Here is a 20934-nt window from a genome sequence, read left to right on the forward strand (position 1 = left end):
CAAGATCAGGGCTCCATGTCTGAATGGATACACGGAGCTCCGACGCAGCTTGGGTGATCCCCTGTAGCAAGCTGCTGGGTGAGGGGCACTTAAAGGAGGGAGGGACTAGGAGCAGGAAAGAGGGACCCAAGAAGAGGAGGATCCAGGATGATCTGTGCAAAACCAACTGCACAGAGGAGGTAAGTATAACATGTTTGTTATTTAAAAAAAAAAACAAAAAAACCCACGAGCCTTTACAATCACTTTAATTGCAGTTTCTGTTCTGCGCTGGGGAAATTTCTACCTACTTTGTATAATGAAGACACAGCAAGAAGTAATTGGAAAGATTCCCGAAGTGAAAGGAAATTCCACCTTTAGAGACTATTCTTTTTCTGGTGACAACTCAAAAAAGCGGAAGTTATATAGGTTCAGTAACATTAGTTACCTCTCACAAAGTCTATCCCACATCCTGCTGATTATGCCTTAAGCCTCGTACACACGATCGGATTTTCCGCAGACAAAACCTCTGACTTTTGTCCGGAGGACGTTGGCCAGGAACTTGTCTTGCATACAAATGGCAAGGAATTGTCGGCCAACAAATATGAACGTAGTGACGTACTACGTGGGTTTTCCTTCTGCTAATTTCGTGTTAGTAGAAGTTTAGTGAGTGTTGATTCGCGCTTTTCATTTAGTTTCTGAACGGCTGTTCGTCAACCAGACATGTTACGGAATCGGAGGAGATAACGTGTTATTTATTATTGGCCTTGGAGTTATTGCTTTGATCCAAGTCCAGTCCAGGAACAGGAGGAGGAGTTCTTGGACCAAAAATTGGTTGCTTTATTAATCGTGACCAATTATGTCATATGCCTTTGCTGTGGGAGCTCCAGGAGAATAATCCGGATGATTTTCAGAATTTTCTCCGGATGACGGACCCCTGCTTTCACCAACTCTTGGCATTCTTGATCCCCTATATTAAGAAGGACACATGCACAAGGATTTTATTTTATTTACAATGAACTTTTTGGTTAAGTTCTATTGGCAGATAGCATGTCTAATTTTATTTGTTTTTTTTTTTTACTGCACAATAAAAAAAAATTGTGAAGAATACTTGGCTATGTGTTTTACTTCAAAATGACAGTTTGTATTTTTTAAAATGTAACTGCCTACTCCCAATGTAAAAATTAACAAGGGACACCAACATAGTTGTATCTTTGATCCTAAAAACTACAGTATAATGGTGCTGTGGTAACTTGCACCAAAAAAAAAAAAAAAACAAAAACAAACACACAACAAGCATAGTAATATTATTCTTGATATCACTAGAAAAAAAAAAGCCTTGAAAATTCATTTGCCATAACTCCATCAGTATCACCAGCAAAGCAGCTTCATTATTATCCCATTATATAAAGAAGAAGCAAATGTGCGCTGCATTTTGAGATTTCATAATTTGCCACGTTACAAATGTTAATTTTCCAATATGAACGCTAGTTTACAAGACCGACTGCTTCCAACTCGTCCTTGCTTCCGAGCATGCATTTTTGTACTTTGGACTTTTGTCCAGAGGACTTGTGTACAGACATTCGGAAAATCCGACAACAGACATTTGTCCGTGGAAAATTTTAAAGCCTGCCATCCAACATTTGTCTGCGGAAAATCCGACAACAATTGTCCGATGGCCCGTACAAAACGGTCGGATTTTCGCCAACAGCCTGTCATCACACAATTCTCGTTGGAAAATCCGATCATGTGTACGAGGCTTTAGTGTAGAAATTATGGTTTCTCTTCCCAAGCATGATTAGCTGTGACCTAAATAGGAACTATTTATCTGAGCCTGGGATTTTTGTGCTGCTGTTCAGTTACATTATGGCTGGGACTATGAAGCTTCTGCTGTGCAGAAGATCACTCTGCCCCGCAGTGCTACTATTGAGATCAAAAGCAAAGTGCTAGAACGTACATACCAGTGCTTGGCTCAGAAGCTTGGCCCCAATCTGCTGGACCCTAGAATTAAATATAACTCATGGGACGGGACCAGGGACAGCTGGGATGTATGCAATAGCCACATTAAAATTCCCCACAGTACAGGTTCAATTTATTTCCTTATTGCAGAATAATGGAGGTAAACACGCAAAATGTTCAAATATATTTTGCATGTTTTTTAAAAAAAAAAAAAAAAAAGGCACCCGTCAAGATGGTCATAAAAATTGGAAAACACTCTAAACTGAAAAGTCATCCCATTAAAGCTAAAATTAGGATGCTATAATTTATACGAAAATCATCCCTCATTTTGTACTCTTTGTAATGCATCTTTCAATCTGTCCATGATGGCAATAGGACCCGAGTAATTATTGGTTTCCAAGTCTCCTAACATCTTCTGATATTGAAGTGGTAAATCATTCTGCTTTGCTCCCATGCACAAGACCTGCCAGAAAAAAAATAAAATCGTTATAACATAAGCTGTTGAACTAGTTTTTATGTGACACCAATTTCTATAAACAAGATTTACGTGTTCAACACTCAAACTTCTGCATGCATATTTTGCATATTTTTTTTAAAGCACACTACAGGGTTGGTTTACTAAAGACCAAAAAGTTTTACTTTGGCTAAGCTAAGAAAAATTTCCCTTGCAATGTGGTGAAAATTCATTTTGCAAAGAATACCCAGTCGCATTCAAGGAAAGTATAAAACAAACACACACACACACACACACTTTGCTTGCACATGATTGGGTAATGCAAGTCAGCAGAGCTTCATCTCATTCACTAAGCTAAGAGAAAATTTCCTTGCAAAGTAAACAGCCTATTTGTCTTTATTAACCGCTTCCCTACCCGGCCATAGACAAATGACGTCCACAGATGGGATCTCCCATCCTGGGTGGACGTCATATGACGGCCTCGAGTTCCCGGCCGCCTAGGGGGCGCGCGCGCCCCCGCCGCGTTGCTCGGGACCCGGTGCATGTGCCCGGCGGCCGCGATGTCCGCCGGGCACCTGCGATTGCCCGTTAAACGGGCCGGACCGTGGATCTGTGTGTGTGTGTGTAAACACACAGATCCACGTCCTATCAGTTCAGATGAGAGCGATCTGTGTTCCCAGAACAGCGGAACACTGATCGGTCTCCTCCCCTTGTGCGTCCCCTACCCCTACAGTTAGAAGCATTCCCTAGGAAACACATTTAACCCCTCCCCGCCCCCTAGTGGTTAACTCCTTCACTGCCTGTCACATTTACACAGTAATCAATGCAATTTTATAGCATTGATCGCTGTATAAATGTGAATGGTCCCAAAAATGTGTCAAAAGTGTCCGAGGGGTCCGCCATAATGTCACGGTCACGAAAAAAAAAAAAAAAAAATATCTGATCGCCGCTATTATTGGTATAAAAAAAATAAATAATTTTTTTTAAAAAATGCCATAAATCTATCCCGTATTTTATAGACGCTATAACTTTTGCGCAAACCAATCAATATACGCTTATTGCGATTTTTTTTTACCAAAAATATGTAGAAGAATACGTATCGGCCGAAACTGAGGAAAAAAATTTGTTTTTTTTTTTTTTTTTTTTAAATTGGGATATTTATTATAGCAAAAAGTAAAAAATATTGTGTTTTTTTCAAAATTGTCGCTCTTCTTTTGTTTATAGCGCAAAAAATAAAAAACGCAGAGGTGATCAAATACCACCAAAAGAAAGCTCTATTTGTGGGGAAAAAAGGACGTCAATTTTGTTTGGGTACAACATCGCACGACCGCGCAATTGTCGTTTAAAGTGCGACAGTGCTGAAAACTAAAAATTGGTCTGGGAAGGAAGGGGGTGAAAATGCCCGGTATTGAACCGGTTAAATCATCCTTTACATGACATAACATACACATTGGGGTTGATTTACTAAAGACAAATAGGCTGTTCACTTTGCAAGGGAAGTTGCACGGTGCATCCCCAAATCTTAGTGAATGTGGCAAAGTTCTACTTTGCAAACAATACCCATTCACGTGCAAGAATGTTCAATTTTTTCTCTTAAAAACCGCGAACACACAAGGGGGTTGATTTACTAAAACTGAAGAGTGCAAAAATCTAGTGCAGCTCTGCTTAGAAACCAATCAGCTTCCAGTTTTTTTTGGCAAACAAGCTGAAGTTAGAAGCCGATTGGCTACCATGCACAGCTGCACCAGAATTTGCACTCTCCAGTTTTAGTAAATCTCCCCCAAAGCATTTTTGTTTGCACATGATTGGAAACTTGAAGTCAGCAGAGTTCCACCTCATTCACTAAGCTCTGCAGCCAATTCCTTTGTGAAGTACAACTTCCTTTGCAAAATGAACAGTGCATCTGCCGTTAGTGAATCAACCCCAATAAAGCCGAAAGTATTGTGGACACCCGATCACCACACCTATATGAGAGTCTGTTGAACATCCAAATTGCAATCCCAGTGAGCTGTAATATGAACCGGCATCCATCCCCCTTGTGCTTTAACAGCCTCCAGTTTTCTGGGAAGGCTTTCCTAAAGACTTTAGAGTACGTATATGGGAATTTGTGCTCATTCAGTCCAAAAGAGTTTAGGCTGGGTTTACACTGAAGCATGGAGTGGCTCACAGCAGGGGTCCGATGCATCCTTGTTCATCGTTTCAGGTCCAATTTCAGTCCGAATTTTTGGCTGAATTCGGACCAGAAGACGCACAGAACTATTCTAAAGTCGCTCTGATCTGGTCACATGACCGGCTTCCAGTGGCAGCTTTTGTGTAGAGGAGGGACAGCTGATAATTGATGCCCCATAGTAAGCCAATGGGTGACATCATCATCCAGGCTCTGCAGCTATTGTCAGCGATCTCTCCAATGAAGCTGGCGCCAGAGAGATCATGTGGCCGGAGCAGAGCGACTTCAGAATAGGCAAGTATAGGCATCTTTTCTTTTCTTACAGGGTAAAAAAAAAAAAAAATAAATAAAATACAGCGATACTTAGGTTCACGCTTCTGTTCACAAACAACTCGTGTTGTTCGTGTACAGAAGAGTTCACAAAAATTTGCTTCGGTACACAAGCCACAGCCCTCTTCCCTGCTCTGACATATTGAGAAAAGCAGTGCAAGATGAGAGAGTCTTAGGAGAACCTGTCCACTCAGGGGTTTCTGCCCCCTGACTACCATGAGGGTGGGCTCACTTGATTGGGAATCATGGAAAAACAGTTCATTTTATATTTTCATTTTTGAAAAGCCTGCAGCGTGTGAAACACACCTAAAAACTCCACCCAGTGCCGAAAAAAAAAAAGTGCACACACATAAAGAGTGACACAAAACGTGCAACGGGTGTTACACTAGTCCTTCCTAGGAAGGACCTTACCCTTATCCCCCGGGGTGTTATGCTCCAGACGGGGACTGAGGTACTTCATTTGGGTCCATCTGGCCGAAACCAGACGGACTCCCTTTCTCTGGAAGGTCTGCCGAGACAGACCCACCCAAGTACTCGGTGGGACTCCCCCAAAGGGAGACCCCATGAGAGAGGGTGAACTAAGCAAAAAGGCCATGTCCACCCAAGACGTTCAGGGTAGGCCAGAGGACCCACGCCTTACTAATCACACAGTGACAAACGTGTAACACATCCACAAAAGAATACAAAGAAGTGACAAACATGCGGTACAATAAATAGGAAAGTGAGGAGAAGGAAGTGGGAGAAGTGAAAGAGTGACCATTGTGCAATACAATGGCCAGGCCCTTCGGCCAGGAATAAAAATTTCCCCTGGTCCTAGCCAAAAGGCTCGGCCCTAGAGGCAGGTGTGAAAAACATGTGTATGGTGAAGTGACCATGGTGCCATAAAGCAAAGTGACCCTCACTCAGTGATTGTACGGCACCCCTGAACTGCCACTTCAGGGGCACATTCACCACAGGCTTTTCTTCCCAACCCTGACCAACAACCCAGACCAGTGCAGCCCCCACTCCACACAGGAAGGCCTGAAGTTCTGGGAGCTTAGGGAGAGCCCTGGATAAAGACTCAACCGTCGCTCCCATCCCTCCTACCCAATTACATTCAGGAGATACTAACCACTCCTCCCCCCCTTAAAAGGAGGAGCCGGTGTTCTCTCCCGAATAACTGTCCAGAGCGAGGACTACACCAATCCAGGCCAGAAGGCCAGGGACCCGACCCTCTGGCCAGACCCAATGCAGCACCCATCCCCACCAGGAGCACCCTTCCAAAAGGTTCAGACGCAACCAGTGGTAGGCCCCCAGGAATCTGCCAGGCAGCTCAACATAATTTCTGCTGAAACTGCCCTTCCAGGCATAATTACACCATTGGATTTGCCAGCCCTTATGGGAGCAGCACAACGCCTCCTCTGGCAACTGATAAGAATAGATACTACACTTGATCTTAGCTGAAAAACATTATCATGCACTCAGACGATCTTTTCTTGGATGCACAGTGCTGTTTTCTGGCCCCTAGATTAGTCATTTAAATTGGGGTTTGGGATGGTTTCAAAAGGGATTAAAGAGGAGCTATAGGTTTTTTTCTTTTTAGATGTACACATGAAAGAGGTCATCTTGATGTCGTTAAATAGCCAACACACTGTTTTTGTGGTTTCATAGCAACCACCGCCATATTGATGACTGTATAACAGAAACTGGACCTGTATATCTCACGGGCACCATGTTGTTGACTAAAAAAGGCCAGACGGTAAAAACATTTATCAATGCCTTACTACCAAACTGCCACAAGTTGAGGCGCACAATTGTCTAAATGGCATTGTAACATTAACAGTACCCTTCAGTGGAAACACCTGAACTCAGACATATACAAACATTTTACCATCTATAGCACCTGTAGAACAGTACCAATTATCCCCTTTATCCCATTTAAGCCGGCACCTACCATCCACGAAAGAAGGCTCGTTACATAAAGCATTGAAAAGTAAATAATCCATTTGTGATTGTACTGTAAATTTGAAGTCCGATCATCTAGCAGAAATCCCATTGTGTTAGCTTACAGTAAAGCTCTAATGCCATTTTGGACTACGGGGGCATGTGATAGAAAGAATCACCTTTCTTCTCGCTGCTGCAGGCTTCCTCCTTGCTGAACGACTGCTTCCACAAAGCTGCCCTACTTCACCGGTTGTTACACACTAAATAACTTAATTCCATACAAAGCAAGACCAGTGGTCCTGCATTGTACAAGTAGATGTTGAGGGGCTGCCCATATTTTAGGACTGGAGCATGAGCAAGTAATCAGTAGGAGTAAGTATTTATTGGTTATGTCCCGCTAGACTAAAAGAGCATTAGTACCTTACTATACTGTACTAAAAGAAGACTTTTATCAGCTGATGAAGTTCATATTTCACACTACCCTATGCTCATGAATATTTTGACAGTATGGCTGGGTTCACACTGATGCAAATTGGATGTGGGATTCTCCGCATCCAATTCGTATGTGACTGTGACCGACTCACAATGGAGTCAGTTCACACATCTCCAGAGCGGCTCCGGTGCGAATTGCACAGGGGTCCTGTGCATCTTCTAAAATCCCAGTCATTGCAAAATAACTTTGACTTGTATAAGTTGCTATCAACACATTTTGAGCCCCAATAGATTACCTGCTTGTACTGAGGAGATGTCAGTCCATACACACACTGATTCATCTGATAACATCGGCAAGCAAGTTCTCCGTCTGGTGTCTGGACATTGATCTCTATTGGTTGATAGACACCCCCATCAACTTCCTCCTGGCTAGAGGAAACAAGAAACAGTTTTAGAAGCAATTCATTTATATGTGAAAAGTTGCCACTGCGAGATGATAGATAGATAGATAGATTTATCACACTAGGGAGCCAACACCAAAACAATATTGTCTAGGGAGCTGCTACCACTAAACAGTGTTTATCACCACACCTTCTAGCAATAAGGATAAAAAAAAAAAAAAAAAAAAAATGTTTGGAGTATCCATTCATTTGCATATTAGTAGAGCCTTCAGCTTTGGAAACTGGTCTCTGCGGCATTAATGCCATTTCTATATGGCAGCATCACTCACCCTACATTGCTCTAAATGGCCATGTATTCTTGCTCCAGATTTCTGCAGCATTACCTGGCTCAGAAGCTGAATTGTTGAATCCTAAAGTATATCCAACCCCAATGTAGTTTTATAAAGTAATGTGTATTAAACAATTGTAATGATTTGTTATACAATATGGTTTTGATCTTTTGTAAAGTCCCCCCCCCCCCCCCCCATCTCAGTGCTGCTGATCTCCTCCAGTTTCTTTCAGCCACTTACTGTCTACATGCACTGGCTCCTCTAGGTTGCACACCAGGACATATTTTTTCAGTTAGTGACAATGGTTGACCATGCATGTGCAGCATGTGCTTGAACAGCTAATAACAGTATCTACCAGAGGTAAGTGTCATAACACAGGAACATAATAGGGGTGGTTGTTACTCTATTACAAGAAGTACCCAAACAATGACCTTCATGTTAAAAAGATGAAGATTTTGAAACTATATTGATATATTAAAGATTTGCATCCTAACTTCTAGTAGCTGGTTCCCAGGTTTTGGAAATTTGTCCAGGCCTGATATATCGGTCTTAACCCTACCAAACAAATAGTAAACCAAGGCTGCTCATAGAAATGAGACAGATAAATCTTTCTTAACCTGGCCATACATGGCTTGATTTTGGTGAATTTTTGCTGAATTTTCAAACTGTGGTTAGCCCTGTTGGCATTTGAAAGTTTGCAGGGTGAATAATGACTGCATCCAATCAGATGCACTCATTGTTAAGGTATTCAGACAGCCACAGGTTCTCAAGCTGTCTAAATACAGCAGCTGGCAGAGAAGAGCCCTCCATTCACACTGTTTAGCATGGGTTGGGGAATAAAGTGATTTTACAACTTAGCTCAGCCTTGGAAACCAATTTCCCTTTAGTCAGTTTTTAATGCTGACCTACAGCATGCCATTATTAAATAGTACAGCATGACACAATTTGCAATAAATGACCTTGTTCACCTACATGTCTAAAGAGTCCAAGCTGGAGATGGCCAACTTCCATACAACTCCCCAGACTTCATCTCCTTGGCTTTCCACCACTGTGGCCACTCCTCCATGCCACCTTGTGTTCCAATTGCCTTTGTGGCTCCCAAATGCAAGCCTGAAGTCCTAATATTGAAAGCATATGGAGATTAGTTATGAATATTCCTTGCTGGATACTTCCACATACACAAAATTACAACAAATCCAAAAATGTTCTAAAGCCTTTTATAGTGTTCTCAGAGAAAGATACTTAAAAGTAGAACTATAGACAAATATAGCCCGTCAGATTTTTTTTCACCATCTTTGTCCCATTTCGGATCTTTCCCTTCACTTGCTGTCCCATAGACAATCAGGAAGTGAGAAGAAATCCCTGCAGTGTCCCCATTGGAAGATTTCCCTTCTATTACTTTTTTGGGGACAACTCAAAATTTGTAATTTTCTTTACTTTCACTCGAAAACTGAAAATGGTAAACAGGACAAATAGAAAGGGTGAATCTCCTTAAAGTGGTTGTAAACCCTTTACAACCACTTTTTGCTACAGGTAAGCCTATAATAAAGATGTACCTGTAGCTACCCCGGATATCTCCTAAACCTGCATGGTTTTTTAACAAGAAAAAACCTGCATGGTTTAGGAGATGTCCCCTGTATCTGCATGTGCCGACGTCATCGGCATATGTGCACTAAAGCAACAGCACGTACGTGCCGTTGCTTCAGTGAGTGTGCCGTTACCGGTGTGACGTCATCGCGGCTCCAGCCAATCACAGCGCCGGAGTAACTCCGGGAGTGATGTCGCCAGCCGGAACGGTATATGGAGGACCCTTTCGAGGGCTTCAACCCAAGGGAAGTAAAGTAAAACATTTCATATGGTTACAGTGTAGCATGACAGCGCAACTGTCATTCAAAGTGCGACAGCACTGAAAGCTGAAAAATGGCCTGGGCAGGAAGGGGGTGAAAGTGCCCGGTATTGAAGTGGTTAAAGTAAACCTGCTCTGAATTTGTCTGAGATTTATGGGCCATTTTTCTGTACTAGCTTTGTAGTCAGAATTATTTTCCCCTCACACAGAAGGGGGGGGGGCGGGGGTGTCCCATCTGATGGAAATTCTCCCCGGTAAGGGGTCCCTATCCTCCAGAACACAATTGGCCACATTTATCAAGCAACGTGACAGGTCCTGGCACTCATTATGATCTTGTGAGAATAGGAAGAAATCTCTCCGCCTTTTGTCCTCACCAGTTATCCACACACCCAATTCCAGCCTGAGAAATAAAATATAAAAAGATCGTAAATCTTGTTACACAGCTACTGGTTAACTTGTCTAGTCAAAGTCTGTTAATGATCATGAACATCTTTTGACTCACATAGTTCACTTATTATAGACCGTTCTTAACCAGCATTGAATTTACTGCCAACATGAAATAGTTTTTATAAATAAAATGATATCTAAACCCACGATCGAACATTTTATATATTGCAGCTAACCAGTTCCTAGTAGTGATAGCCTGAAAAATGAAAACAAATGCAGCTATGTACAATATACTTTCAGCAAGTACAGAAATACCACCCAGTAATCCTGTCACATGTGTGGTTTGAACACTGTTTACATTTGTAGGTGTGACTTATGTATGCGTTCGCTTATGTGCGCGAGCATGGAGGGATGCCGATCACATGCGATCTCTGAGCAATGAGAGTTCAGCCACACAGTTGTATGGCTGAATTCTCATTGGATTCGCACAGAAAATAGTGCAGGGACTTGTTTTTCCCCACACTAGAATCGGATAGCATGGGTGTTCTCACATATGTGATCCGATTCCTGTGCAAGTTCACAGTTTGCACTGCGATCTGTGAACTAAACTGGGGGTGTCATTAACTCTGTTAATGACATCCGCAGCGGTTCGCACAAGGCACTGTGAACTGCCTGCTGGAGAGGAGCGATGTGGGAACCGGCCCTGGAATCGCTGGTTCCCGCATCAGTGTGAACCCAGGGTTAAAGAGCACCTGTCATTTCAGATCCATCATGGCAGCGCCTGTTAGCGGGCATCCACTCACCTGCTCCTGCCACGTCCCTCACCTTGTTGTGTCACTTCCGCATCACCAGCCATCCCATTTAAGTGAATGGGACTGTCGGTGAGTCACCAGTGGGTCAGAGGAGGAGGCGCTGCAGGACAGAGATGACAGTTGCTCTTTAAAAATTATGATTTAAAATCGAGTTGATTTAAATCAAGCCTTTTTACTAGTGATTTAAATCAAGTCACCCCCACAAATCTGATGCAGGAGTCTATCATGAAAGCAGAAAATCTGGTACTGCAGGCTGACTTGCTCGACCAGTTTCAGGCAGTGGATGGTGACGGTAAGCGGGGCAGAGCATGGTGACGGTTAACTGGGCAGAGCATGAGTGTACAGAGGCTCACAGGTCACCAGAAACTTTACTCATGTGTACAAAAGAGAAGCGCCAGAAGAGAAGAAAAGCGCCGGTGACACAGTACTCTTCTTCCTCCTTGAGAGTTGATGCTGGACGGCCCTCTTCTTTCATCCATCCCCTGTCATGTCACACACAAGCGCCTGGGATGCATGTGAGAAAAGGGCCAGCGGGATCAGCGCGGCAAAGCAGGATCGCCAATCTACCCGTCCTGATAAGCCAGTACAACTGGCCCTGTTGTACCGGGCCCGGCCAGCAAGGGGGGGGGGCCCAAGCAATCTGAACAGAGTTTAGAATAAAAAAATTAATAAAAAAAAAAAAAAGTCTGACTGCACAGGGCTGACCGAGGGAGGAGTAGAGCGTCACCCCAGGAGCCTGGTCATCGCCACCGCTCAGATAAGACACCCCTCGGGTCTATGGGTAAGAGAGGAGCAGACCTGTGTTCCTCTCAGCACCCAAGCCTCCCTCCCCCCTCCTTGGGAAGGACAGAGCAGGCAGGACAACACACCCGGAGCTCTCCTCAAGGCAAGATATAACAGGTGACAGATCGCATTCTTCTCCTGTGAGTCACCATTGTTCTGCCTCAGTACAAATCTGTGCTGTAAACTTGCACTGTACCTCAGCAGGACAGGTCTGGTGAAAGCAAAATTTCACAAAATCATTCTTTTTTAAAATATGTGTATGTTGAATATATTTATGTAGCACCTGAAAAGTCCCAGTATATTCCGAACATATTCACGGGCACTGTGGGGAACCGGTCAGCTAAAGCAAGGAATTAGGTAAAGCTGGGTACGTACACACACACACACACACACACATCAAAATTCAGTTTAGCAGGGATCGGCCAAATTTTGATCTCTGTGTAACCTTGACCACTTCAAATTACTGAAGTGGTCATTGTGGTTAGAGTGTTCCTTTATTATCTCTCAGAAAAAGTAAACCTCTGTATACGGATTCCATTTCATTTGATCATCCTCTAGTTGTGTTAAATTGGTGGTGGGGTGCTGTCTGTATACCCTAGCCTCTCTGTATAGGGGCGGGGCGGGGCCCCATGATTTCTATCAGCAGCCTTGTACCCGTCACCTGCCCGCAAACTATGGGTAGATTGTGATCGACAGGTTGCCGATCCTCAGTGCCAATCCACTAGTATGCATTTCCAAATGATAAAAATGTATCAGGAGTCCTCCTATTTTTGGATATTAAAGCTGAAAGTAGAACTAAAAGCATTGTTTTCATTTTGGATAGAGCAAGGGAGGGTTATAACCCGGCATTATTTTGTGGAGATTTCCCTTCACTTCCTGTCCCATAGCCAAAACAGGAAGCAAGGGGAAATCCCTCCAAAGTAAGGAAATCCCTGGTTGTCACCAAAACTAGTGTCCCATTTGGAAGCTTTCCCCTCGATTACTGTTCTGGTGACAACCCAAAATTTGGGATTTTCTTTCACTTTCACCGATGATGGTGATCAGGACAAATAGAGGAGGGTGAATCTCCCTGATGGCGGCACAGATGGCAATAAAACCTGACAGCTGTTTAAATCCCTCTCCACTCTATCCAAAACTAAAAAAGGTTTTCTTTTAGTTATACTTGAACTCCAGACAAACGCCTATGTTCACATCTGAAAATATATGGGAGCTTTATTACCTACTGAATTATTTGTATTTCTGTCCAGAAGAAAGTACTGAGGCAAAAGGTCCAATATCACAGCCATTGTGTATGCCATAGGTGCGGGCAAAATGACCCATGTACAAAATCTATCAAGTCTACCAGCGCCCAGCTTTTCAACCACTTTAGGAACACATGTGGTATGGACGGGGCAGCAGATTTTCGTTGCTCATTTTGAACTGCCTGCTGGCTATACATCAGCTTTCAAAGATCTTCAGATCAAACTGGAAATGATCATATCTATTAATAACTATGAATACTGAAACCCAAGGGGGACTTACTAAACCAAGGGGAGACTGATGATTAGAGATCAAATGAATTTCTCATGAAACCACTGGAGGGCAACACATGGTAACATTAACTTTAATGATTCCCATACTTACAGTATGTAGTGTAAATTATTATGCAGAAGCATCATCATCATCAGTGCATGTCATTAAGGACTCATATTAAAAATGTGGTCTTCCTGCATTTGATGTACGCATATCAAACACAGGTGAGAAAAAACAGTAACTGTAAATTGAGCTGTACACATGGTAGATCTTATTAACCCCTTCAAATCTTAATTCCGGACAACAGTATTGCAATATTGACATGTGTTAGTAACACTGTACATATCATTGCAACTACTTAGTGTATCCAGGTGAATTATACCTTTTTATTTCAGGACAAACTGGGCTTTTATTTGGTGGAAAGTGCTAATGATTGAGTATCTCCACTACCTATTTTCAGGCCACTCAGGTCTGGAGCTATAGGTGTTAGGAGGGGAGTGAAATCAGTTCTATGATTAGTGATATTCCGGAGGTCTACTTTAAGTTTTGAGTCCAGTTCCACTTTAAAAACGTATGTGAACGGTAAATCTATGTGAAGCTGTGGGGGAGATTTACTAAAACTGGTGCCCCTGTTTTAGTAACCAATCAGCTTCTAACTTCAGCTTGTTTAATTAGGAGTTCACAATAAAACCTGGAAGTTGATTGGTTTCAAAGCAGAGCTGCACCAGATTCTGTGTGCACCCAGTTTTGGTAAATCCTCCCTATGTGTCACCCTACAATACACAGACATCTGTCTCTGGAATAATTCTCCTATAAATAATATATTGTGCTATAGAGGAGGATTCATGATCCCTGTGCTGTGTATCCTGTGACTGGTCACCTATCACCTGCTGGACTCATTGTACATCAGTCCTTCCTAGAATCCACCAGCATCAACCACCACCTACACACAATGCAATCCAGCACTGCCATACACACTGAGCCACATAGGCTGTACTGGTAGCACCCCATTCCGGGCTCCCCCATATTACATGCCCATTGCATGATCTTAATGCAGAAGATCGGAGAGCACCTTGAGCAGAGCCGTGCAGTGGAATGAAGCGGAGGGATTGTCCAGCAGGATCCGCTCTTTCAGTAGATTGCTCCCATAGGCGAAGTAATAGAAGGAATCTTCTCCAGGCTGGAGACCGGCCGAGTCCTTCCTCTCCACGTCCATCCTCCCTGTGTACACGTATGGAGTGCTCTGGTTCTCAGCGCAACACCATCTGTCATCATGACAGCCCTTCTCTACTATTATACTACATGACACTTCCGCCCAGGGGCGTGACCCTCTCTGCCTCCCTACACTGCTCTACTGCGCATGCTTCCTACCTACACTCAGTGACAGACAAGCATGTAGCATGGGCTCAGGGTACAGCCTTATCCCCACAACCCTTCATCAGTACCTGTGTGTTAACCCTCTGATCACTAGAAGCATCATCCCTGCCCTTCAGTGCATTAACCCTCTGATCACTAGGAGCATCATCCCTGTCCTTCAGTGTATTATCCCTCTGATCAATAGGAGCATCATCCCTGTCCTTCAGTGTATTATCCCTCTGATCACTAGGAGCATCATTGTCCCTGTCCTTCAGTTTAGTAACCCTCTAATCACTGGAAGCATCATGTCTGCCCTTCAGTGTATTATCCCTCTGATCACTAGGAGCATCATCCCTGTCCTTCAGTGTATTATCCCTCTGATCACTAGGAGCATCATCCCTGTCCTTCAGTGTATTATCCCTCTGATCACTAGGAGCATCATCCCTGTCCTTCAGTGTATTATCCCTCTGATCACTAGGAGCATCATCCCTGTCCTTCAGTGTATTATCCCTCTGATCACTAGGAGCATCATCCCTGTCCTTCAGTGTATTATCCCTCTGATCACTAGGAGCATCATCCCTGTCCTTCAGTGTATTATCCCTCTGATCACTAGGAGCATCATCCCTGTCCTTCAGTGTATTATCCCTCTGATCACTTGGAGCATCACCCCTGTCCTTCATTGTATTATCCCTCTGATCACTAGGAGCATCATTGTCCCTGTCCTTCAGTTTAGTAACCCTCTAATCACTGGAAGCATCATGTCTGCCCTTCAGTGTATTATCCCTCTGATCCCTAGGAGCATCATCCCTGTCCTTCAGTGTATTATCCCTGTGATCACTAGGAGCATCATCCCTGTCCTTCAGTGTATTATCCCTCTGATCACTAGGAGCATCATCCCTGTCCTTCAGTGTATTATCCCTCTGATCACTAGGAGCATCATCCCTGTCCTTCAGTGTATTATCCCTCTGATCACTAGGAGCATCATCCCTGTCCTTCAGTGTATTATCCCTCTGATCACTAGGAGCATCATCCCTGTCCTTCAGTGTATTATCCCTCTGATCACTTGGAGCATCACCCCTGTCCTTCATTGTATTATCCCTCTGATCACTAGGAGCATCATCCCTGTCCTTCAGCGTATTATCCCTCTGATCACTAGGAGCATCATCCCTGTCCTTCAGTGTATTATCCCTCTGATCCCTAGGAGCATCATTGTCCCTGTCCTTCAGTTTAGTAACCCTCTAATCACTGGAAGCATCATGTCTGCCCTTCAGTGTATTATCCCTCTGATCCCTAGGAGCATCATCCCTGTCCTTCAATGTATTAAAAATCTGATCCCTAGGGGCATCATCCCTGTCCTTCAGTGTATTATCCCTCTGATCAATAGGAGCATCATCCCTGTCCTTCAGTGTATTATCCCTCTGATCACTAGGAGCATCATTGTCCCTGTCCTTCAGTTTAGTAACCCTCTAATCACTGGACGCATCATGTCTGCCCTTCAGTGTATTATCCCTCTGATCCCTAGGAGCATCATCCCTGTCCTTCAGTGTATTATCCCTGTGATCACTAGGAGCATCATCCCTGTCCTTCAGTGTATTATCCCTCTGATCACTAGGAGCATCATCCCTGTCCTTCAGTGTATTATCCCTCTGATCACTAGGAGCATCATCCCTGTCCTTCAGTGTATTATCCCTCTGATCACTAGGAGCATCATCCCTGTCCTTCAGTGTATTATCCCTCTGATCACTAGGAGCATCATCCCTGTCCTTCAGTGTATTATCCCTCTGATCACTTGGAGCATCACCCCTGTCCTTCATTGTATTATCCCTCTGATCACTAGGAGCATCATCCCTGTCCTTCAGCGTATTATCCCTCTGATCACTAGGAGCATCATCCCTGTCCTTCAGTGTATTATCCCTCTGATCCCTAGGAGCATCATTGTCCCTGTCCTTCAGTTTAGTAACCCTCTAATCACTGGAAGCATCATGTCTGCCCTTCAGTGTATTATCCCTCTGATCCCTAGGGGCATCATCCCTGTCCTTCAATGTATTAAAAATCTGATCCCTAGGGGCATCATCCCTGTCCTTCAGTGTATTATCCCTCTGATCCCTAGGAGCATCATCTCTAACCAGCCATACTGCATCACAGATTAGTGTGTGTTTTACTCCTGTGGACCATATCTCCCTTATTATTATGCTACCTCTTTTTTATTTCCACCCACTTATTTATTTGATTTATTTATTACAGGTACTTATATAGCACCGTCAATTTACGCAGCGCTTTATAAATATTGTACATTCACATCACTTTCCTACTTCTTCCTTTCAGGTGGCCATACACTGTACCATCTGAATGTACAATCTCCTTTAGATCTACCTTTAGTCCAAGAGCCTGTCTGATTTGATACAAATTCAATAGATTGTTCAGGTGGGTTCATCTATTACATCGTTTTGGTAAATCTAAAGGAGATTGTACAGTCAGATTGCATAGTGTGTATACAAGTACATAGGAGAGAGACATTCAGCTGTCGATGCTCCAGCTCGGGGAGGGGGATGATGTAATCACACCAATTTCACTTTCAGGCCCCATTCACATAGCATAATGGGAGCGCACGTTTTTTGGTACATTTTCCTCACAACACGCATAGGGCAGCCCATTGATTTTATGCAACAAATGCGGCAAGGTTATGGCATGTGGCATTTTGCATATTTTTTTACCACACGTTTGTCGTGTGTTTTTTGCACTAAATTAAATGTGTATTTGCTTCCGCATTTGAAGTGCTGCTAACAATTAATGGCACTGAGAGTGCAATTTGTTTATTTTAAGTGTATAAAGGTGGCCATACACTATACAATCTGATTTTACAATCTCTGTACGATCTCCATTAGATTTATCAGAACTATATAATAGAAGGACACACCTACCTATACAATCAATCTGTATCCAATCAGGCAGGCCCTTGCACTATATAATTGATGGTAGATCTAAAGGAGATTGTACAATCAGATTGCATAGTGTATATTAAGATTTGGGCTGGGTTCACACTGCAGTACGGAGCGGCTCGCAGCAGGGGTCCGGTGCGTCCCTGTTCATAGTTTCAGGTCCGAACTTTTAGCTGAATCCGGACCTGAAACGGACCAGAAGACGCACAGGACTCCTGTCCAATTCGCTCCAGAGATGTGTGAATCAGATCCATAGAGAGCCGGTCATACTCACCTGACATGCAAATTGGATGCAGTTGAACCCACATCCAATTCTCAATAATGTGAACCCAGCCATACGGACTTCCAGGGACACACTTTTCCTGTTTTCAATACTACAGCTCTGCTCCACACAGGCTATGTGATCACTCAGCTCCTCCTGCTTTCAATGTGCACACTCTGCCAAATGAACAATCGAGCAAGAAGAAGGTAAGGTACAAAACAATCGATCAGCAAAGAAGGACACTGGCAGTGTATTTATGTTCACACTGGAATGACACGAAAGTTGTACGACTTCCAATCCGACTTTGAACTGCGACTTCGTGTCCGACTTCCATGCAACTTTAATGAATGGGATCCGGCCATACCAGGCCCTTTGAGTCTGGTATAAACCTTGAGGGGGGAACCCCAAGCCAAATTTTTTTTTTTAAATGGTGTGGGGTCCTCCACCAAGACCATACCAGAGAAGGGTCTGGTATGGATTTTGAGGGGTAACCCCATGCCAAAAAAAGAAAATGAAGTGGGGTCCCCCCCCAAAATCCATACCAGACCCTTTTCCCAAGCATGCAGCCCGGCAGGTCAGGAAAGGGGGGGGGGAGAGACGAGCGAGCGCCCCCCCCCCCCCTTTCTGGACCATACCAGGCTACATGCCCTCCTCAACATGGGGGGGTGGGTGCTTTGAGGCAGGGAGCTCTGTGCCCCCCACACCAAAGCACCTTGTTGATGGGCATGTGGGCAAGAAATGATAAAAAAAAAAAAAAAAATCTGTGTCCAGTGATGCATGAGAAATTGTCATCCAAGGTGTGACAGCGCTGATATCTGAAAAATGCATTGTGGAGATAAAAGACAAGAAGTGCCAATCTAAGTGCAGTATCAAAATCTAACTTTAAAGTGGTGTCCTGGCCGAAATTATACTTTTTAAATAAAAATACCCCTATAATACACAAGCTTAATGTATTCTAGTAAAGTTAGTCTGTAAACTAAGGTCTGTTTTGTTAGTTTATAGCAGTAGTTTGTTATTTTATAAACGTACAGCAGGCCGTGGCCATCTTAAGTGTGGGCATCTGAAGCCAGACTGTATTTCTTCCTGGATCTCATCCTTGCAGATCTCGCACATGCTCAGTGCAGCACAAGCAGTGTAATAGGTTTCAGGTCAGGTTTCCATAGCAACGGCAGTTTCAGAGGAAGTTGCTGCCCCTTCCCAGAAGGCATTGCAAACAGGAAATGATGCGATGGGCCGCGGCCAGGGAGGAGGAAGTGAAAAATGAATACAGCATATATACAGTAGGTGCTGAGAAAAAAAATAAAAAAATATCCAATTTGTTTACAGTGCACAGTTTAGTGAGGGATGCTGAAGAGTTGTAAAAGTGGGTGGAGCTCCACTTTAATATAAATATAAAAACGAATGGCCAAGTGGCTACTCACAAGGACAAGGTAAAAATAAGGCACATAAGGACATGTAGCTAGCCCAGGGACGTCATCTCAGCTGTTCACGGTGCAGGCTCCAAATGATGTTGTCAGGGCACTGGGGAAAGCGTGGAGAGGCAGTCCGCAGTGTGGAAATCTCCGCTGATGGGTTCTAGGCTGTGGGGAAGATGGTAAAACCAAGGTGTCCGCAAGGTGAGCCGGCATCTAGTCGGGCACTGAAAGCCAGGACTGGAAGCAGATGGGAACCAGTGTGAAGCGCACCATACACAAGGAACAGAGCAGCGGAAATGGTGTATGGATGCGTCAGATGACGTGTTTCAATGCATCCGCATTTTCTTCAGGCTGAAGAAAATGCGGATGCATTGAAACGCGTCATCTGACACGTCCATACGCCATTTCCGCTGCTCTGTTTCTTGTGTATGGTGCGCTTCACGCTGGTTCCCATCCGGTTCCTGCTTCCGGTCCTGGCTTTCAGTGCCCGACTAGATGCCGGCTCACCTTGCAGACACCTTGGTTTTACCATCTTCCCCACAGCCTAGAACCCATCAGCGGAGATTTCCACACTGCGGACTGCCTCTCCACGCTTTCCCCAGTGCCCTGACAACATCATTTGGAGCCTGCACCGTGAACAGCTGAGATGACGTCCCTGGGCTAGCTACATGTCCTTATGTGCCTTATTTTTACCTTGTCCTTGTGAGTAGCCACTTGGCCATTCGTTTTTATATTTATATTAAAGTTAGATTTTGATATTGCACTTAGATTGCCGCTTCTTGTCTTTTATCTCCACTAAGGATGAGCTCCGGCGTGTTCGCATGGCGCACGTGCCGAGCCCGCCAGGAAGTCGGCACGGCGCAGCGCTAATCACAGGCAGGGAGACATTTCCCGATCTCTGCAGCCGCACATCGGGAAATGTCTCACTGCTTGTGATTAGCGCTGCGCCGTGCCGACTTCCTGGCGGGCTCGGCACGTGCGCCATGCGAACACGTCGGAGCTCATCCCTAATCTCCACATTTCTTTTCAGAGTTTTGCTTCTACTCTCAAGAAAGCAGCCGCTGGTGCACAGTATCATTTCCATTTGAACTTTATATTTTTAGTTTTATTGCTATTTTTTGGACTTCCTAGGTATAGCGTATATGTGTCCTGTATTGCCTATACCTATACGCCTTATCGTAGCCACACATTGTCTTTTTGAGCATTTTGTACATTTGGGACATAATTTTGATATCCTTATCTTTTCCTCATGTTTGGTTGAGATCTTGCGCCATTTCTCCCTTTTTCTGAAAAATGCATAGCTCCCAACTGTCCCTGATTTGGAGCAATGTCCCTCTGTCCCCCTCATTTGTCCCTCATTTTGGTCTGATCTATATTGTTGTATATAAAAAGCACTTTTTATCTATCAAAAAGTGTTTTCCAGCACTAAATCTTTCATCCAATTTCTAAATTGCTGCATTTGTAAATTCCAAGAGCCAATATAAAGGAATAGTAGTGGTAAAAAAAAACACTTGTGGGGCTCTTTATGTCACATTCCACAGATGTAGGTGTTTCTCATAGAACTACACTGCACTCCTTGCATAGCCTGCCAATCAATGGCTGTAGATAGGCTGAAGTGATCCGTAGACTGGATCTTCCTACTACAGACCAA

At 43.9% G+C, this 20934-nt stretch overlaps 1 protein-coding gene across 1 annotated transcript; it reads right to left on the bottom strand.

Annotated features, from left to right (window-relative positions):
* Positions 1 to 228: 228 nt before the first annotated feature.
* On the bottom strand, positions 229 to 14651 carry GGCT (gamma-glutamylcyclotransferase). The gene is made up of 4 exons (XM_073599064.1): positions 14384 to 14651; positions 8944 to 9089; positions 7538 to 7670; positions 229 to 2398 (listed from the first exon to the last, which is right to left on the bottom strand). The coding sequence occupies exons 1-4, from the start codon at positions 14525 to 14527 to the stop codon at positions 2252 to 2254; spliced, it is 570 nt and encodes a 189-aa protein (XP_073455165.1). The 5' UTR covers positions 14528 to 14651; the 3' UTR covers positions 229 to 2251.
* Positions 14652 to 20934: the final 6283 nt, after the last annotated feature.

Source organism: Aquarana catesbeiana, linkage group LG09 (assembly GCF_042186555.1).
Source record: "Aquarana catesbeiana isolate 2022-GZ linkage group LG09, ASM4218655v1, whole genome shotgun sequence".
NCBI lineage: Eukaryota > Metazoa > Chordata > Amphibia > Anura > Ranidae > Aquarana > Aquarana catesbeiana.

Excerpts from the sequence above, each read along its gene's own strand:
- GGCT (XM_073599064.1), bottom strand. The coding sequence starts at position 14,527 with ATGGACGTGGAGAGGAAGGACTCGGCCGGTCTCCAGCCTGGAGAAGAT. Across the intron at positions 7,671-8,943 it reads AGCTTGGACTCTTTAGACAT|CCAGGAGGAAGTTGATGGGG; the intron begins GTAGGTGAACAA and ends TGTTTCCTCTAG. Across the intron at positions 2,399-7,537 it reads CATCTCCTCAGTACAAGCAG|GTCTTGTGCATGGGAGCAAA; the intron begins GTAATCTATTGG and ends TTTTTCTGGCAG.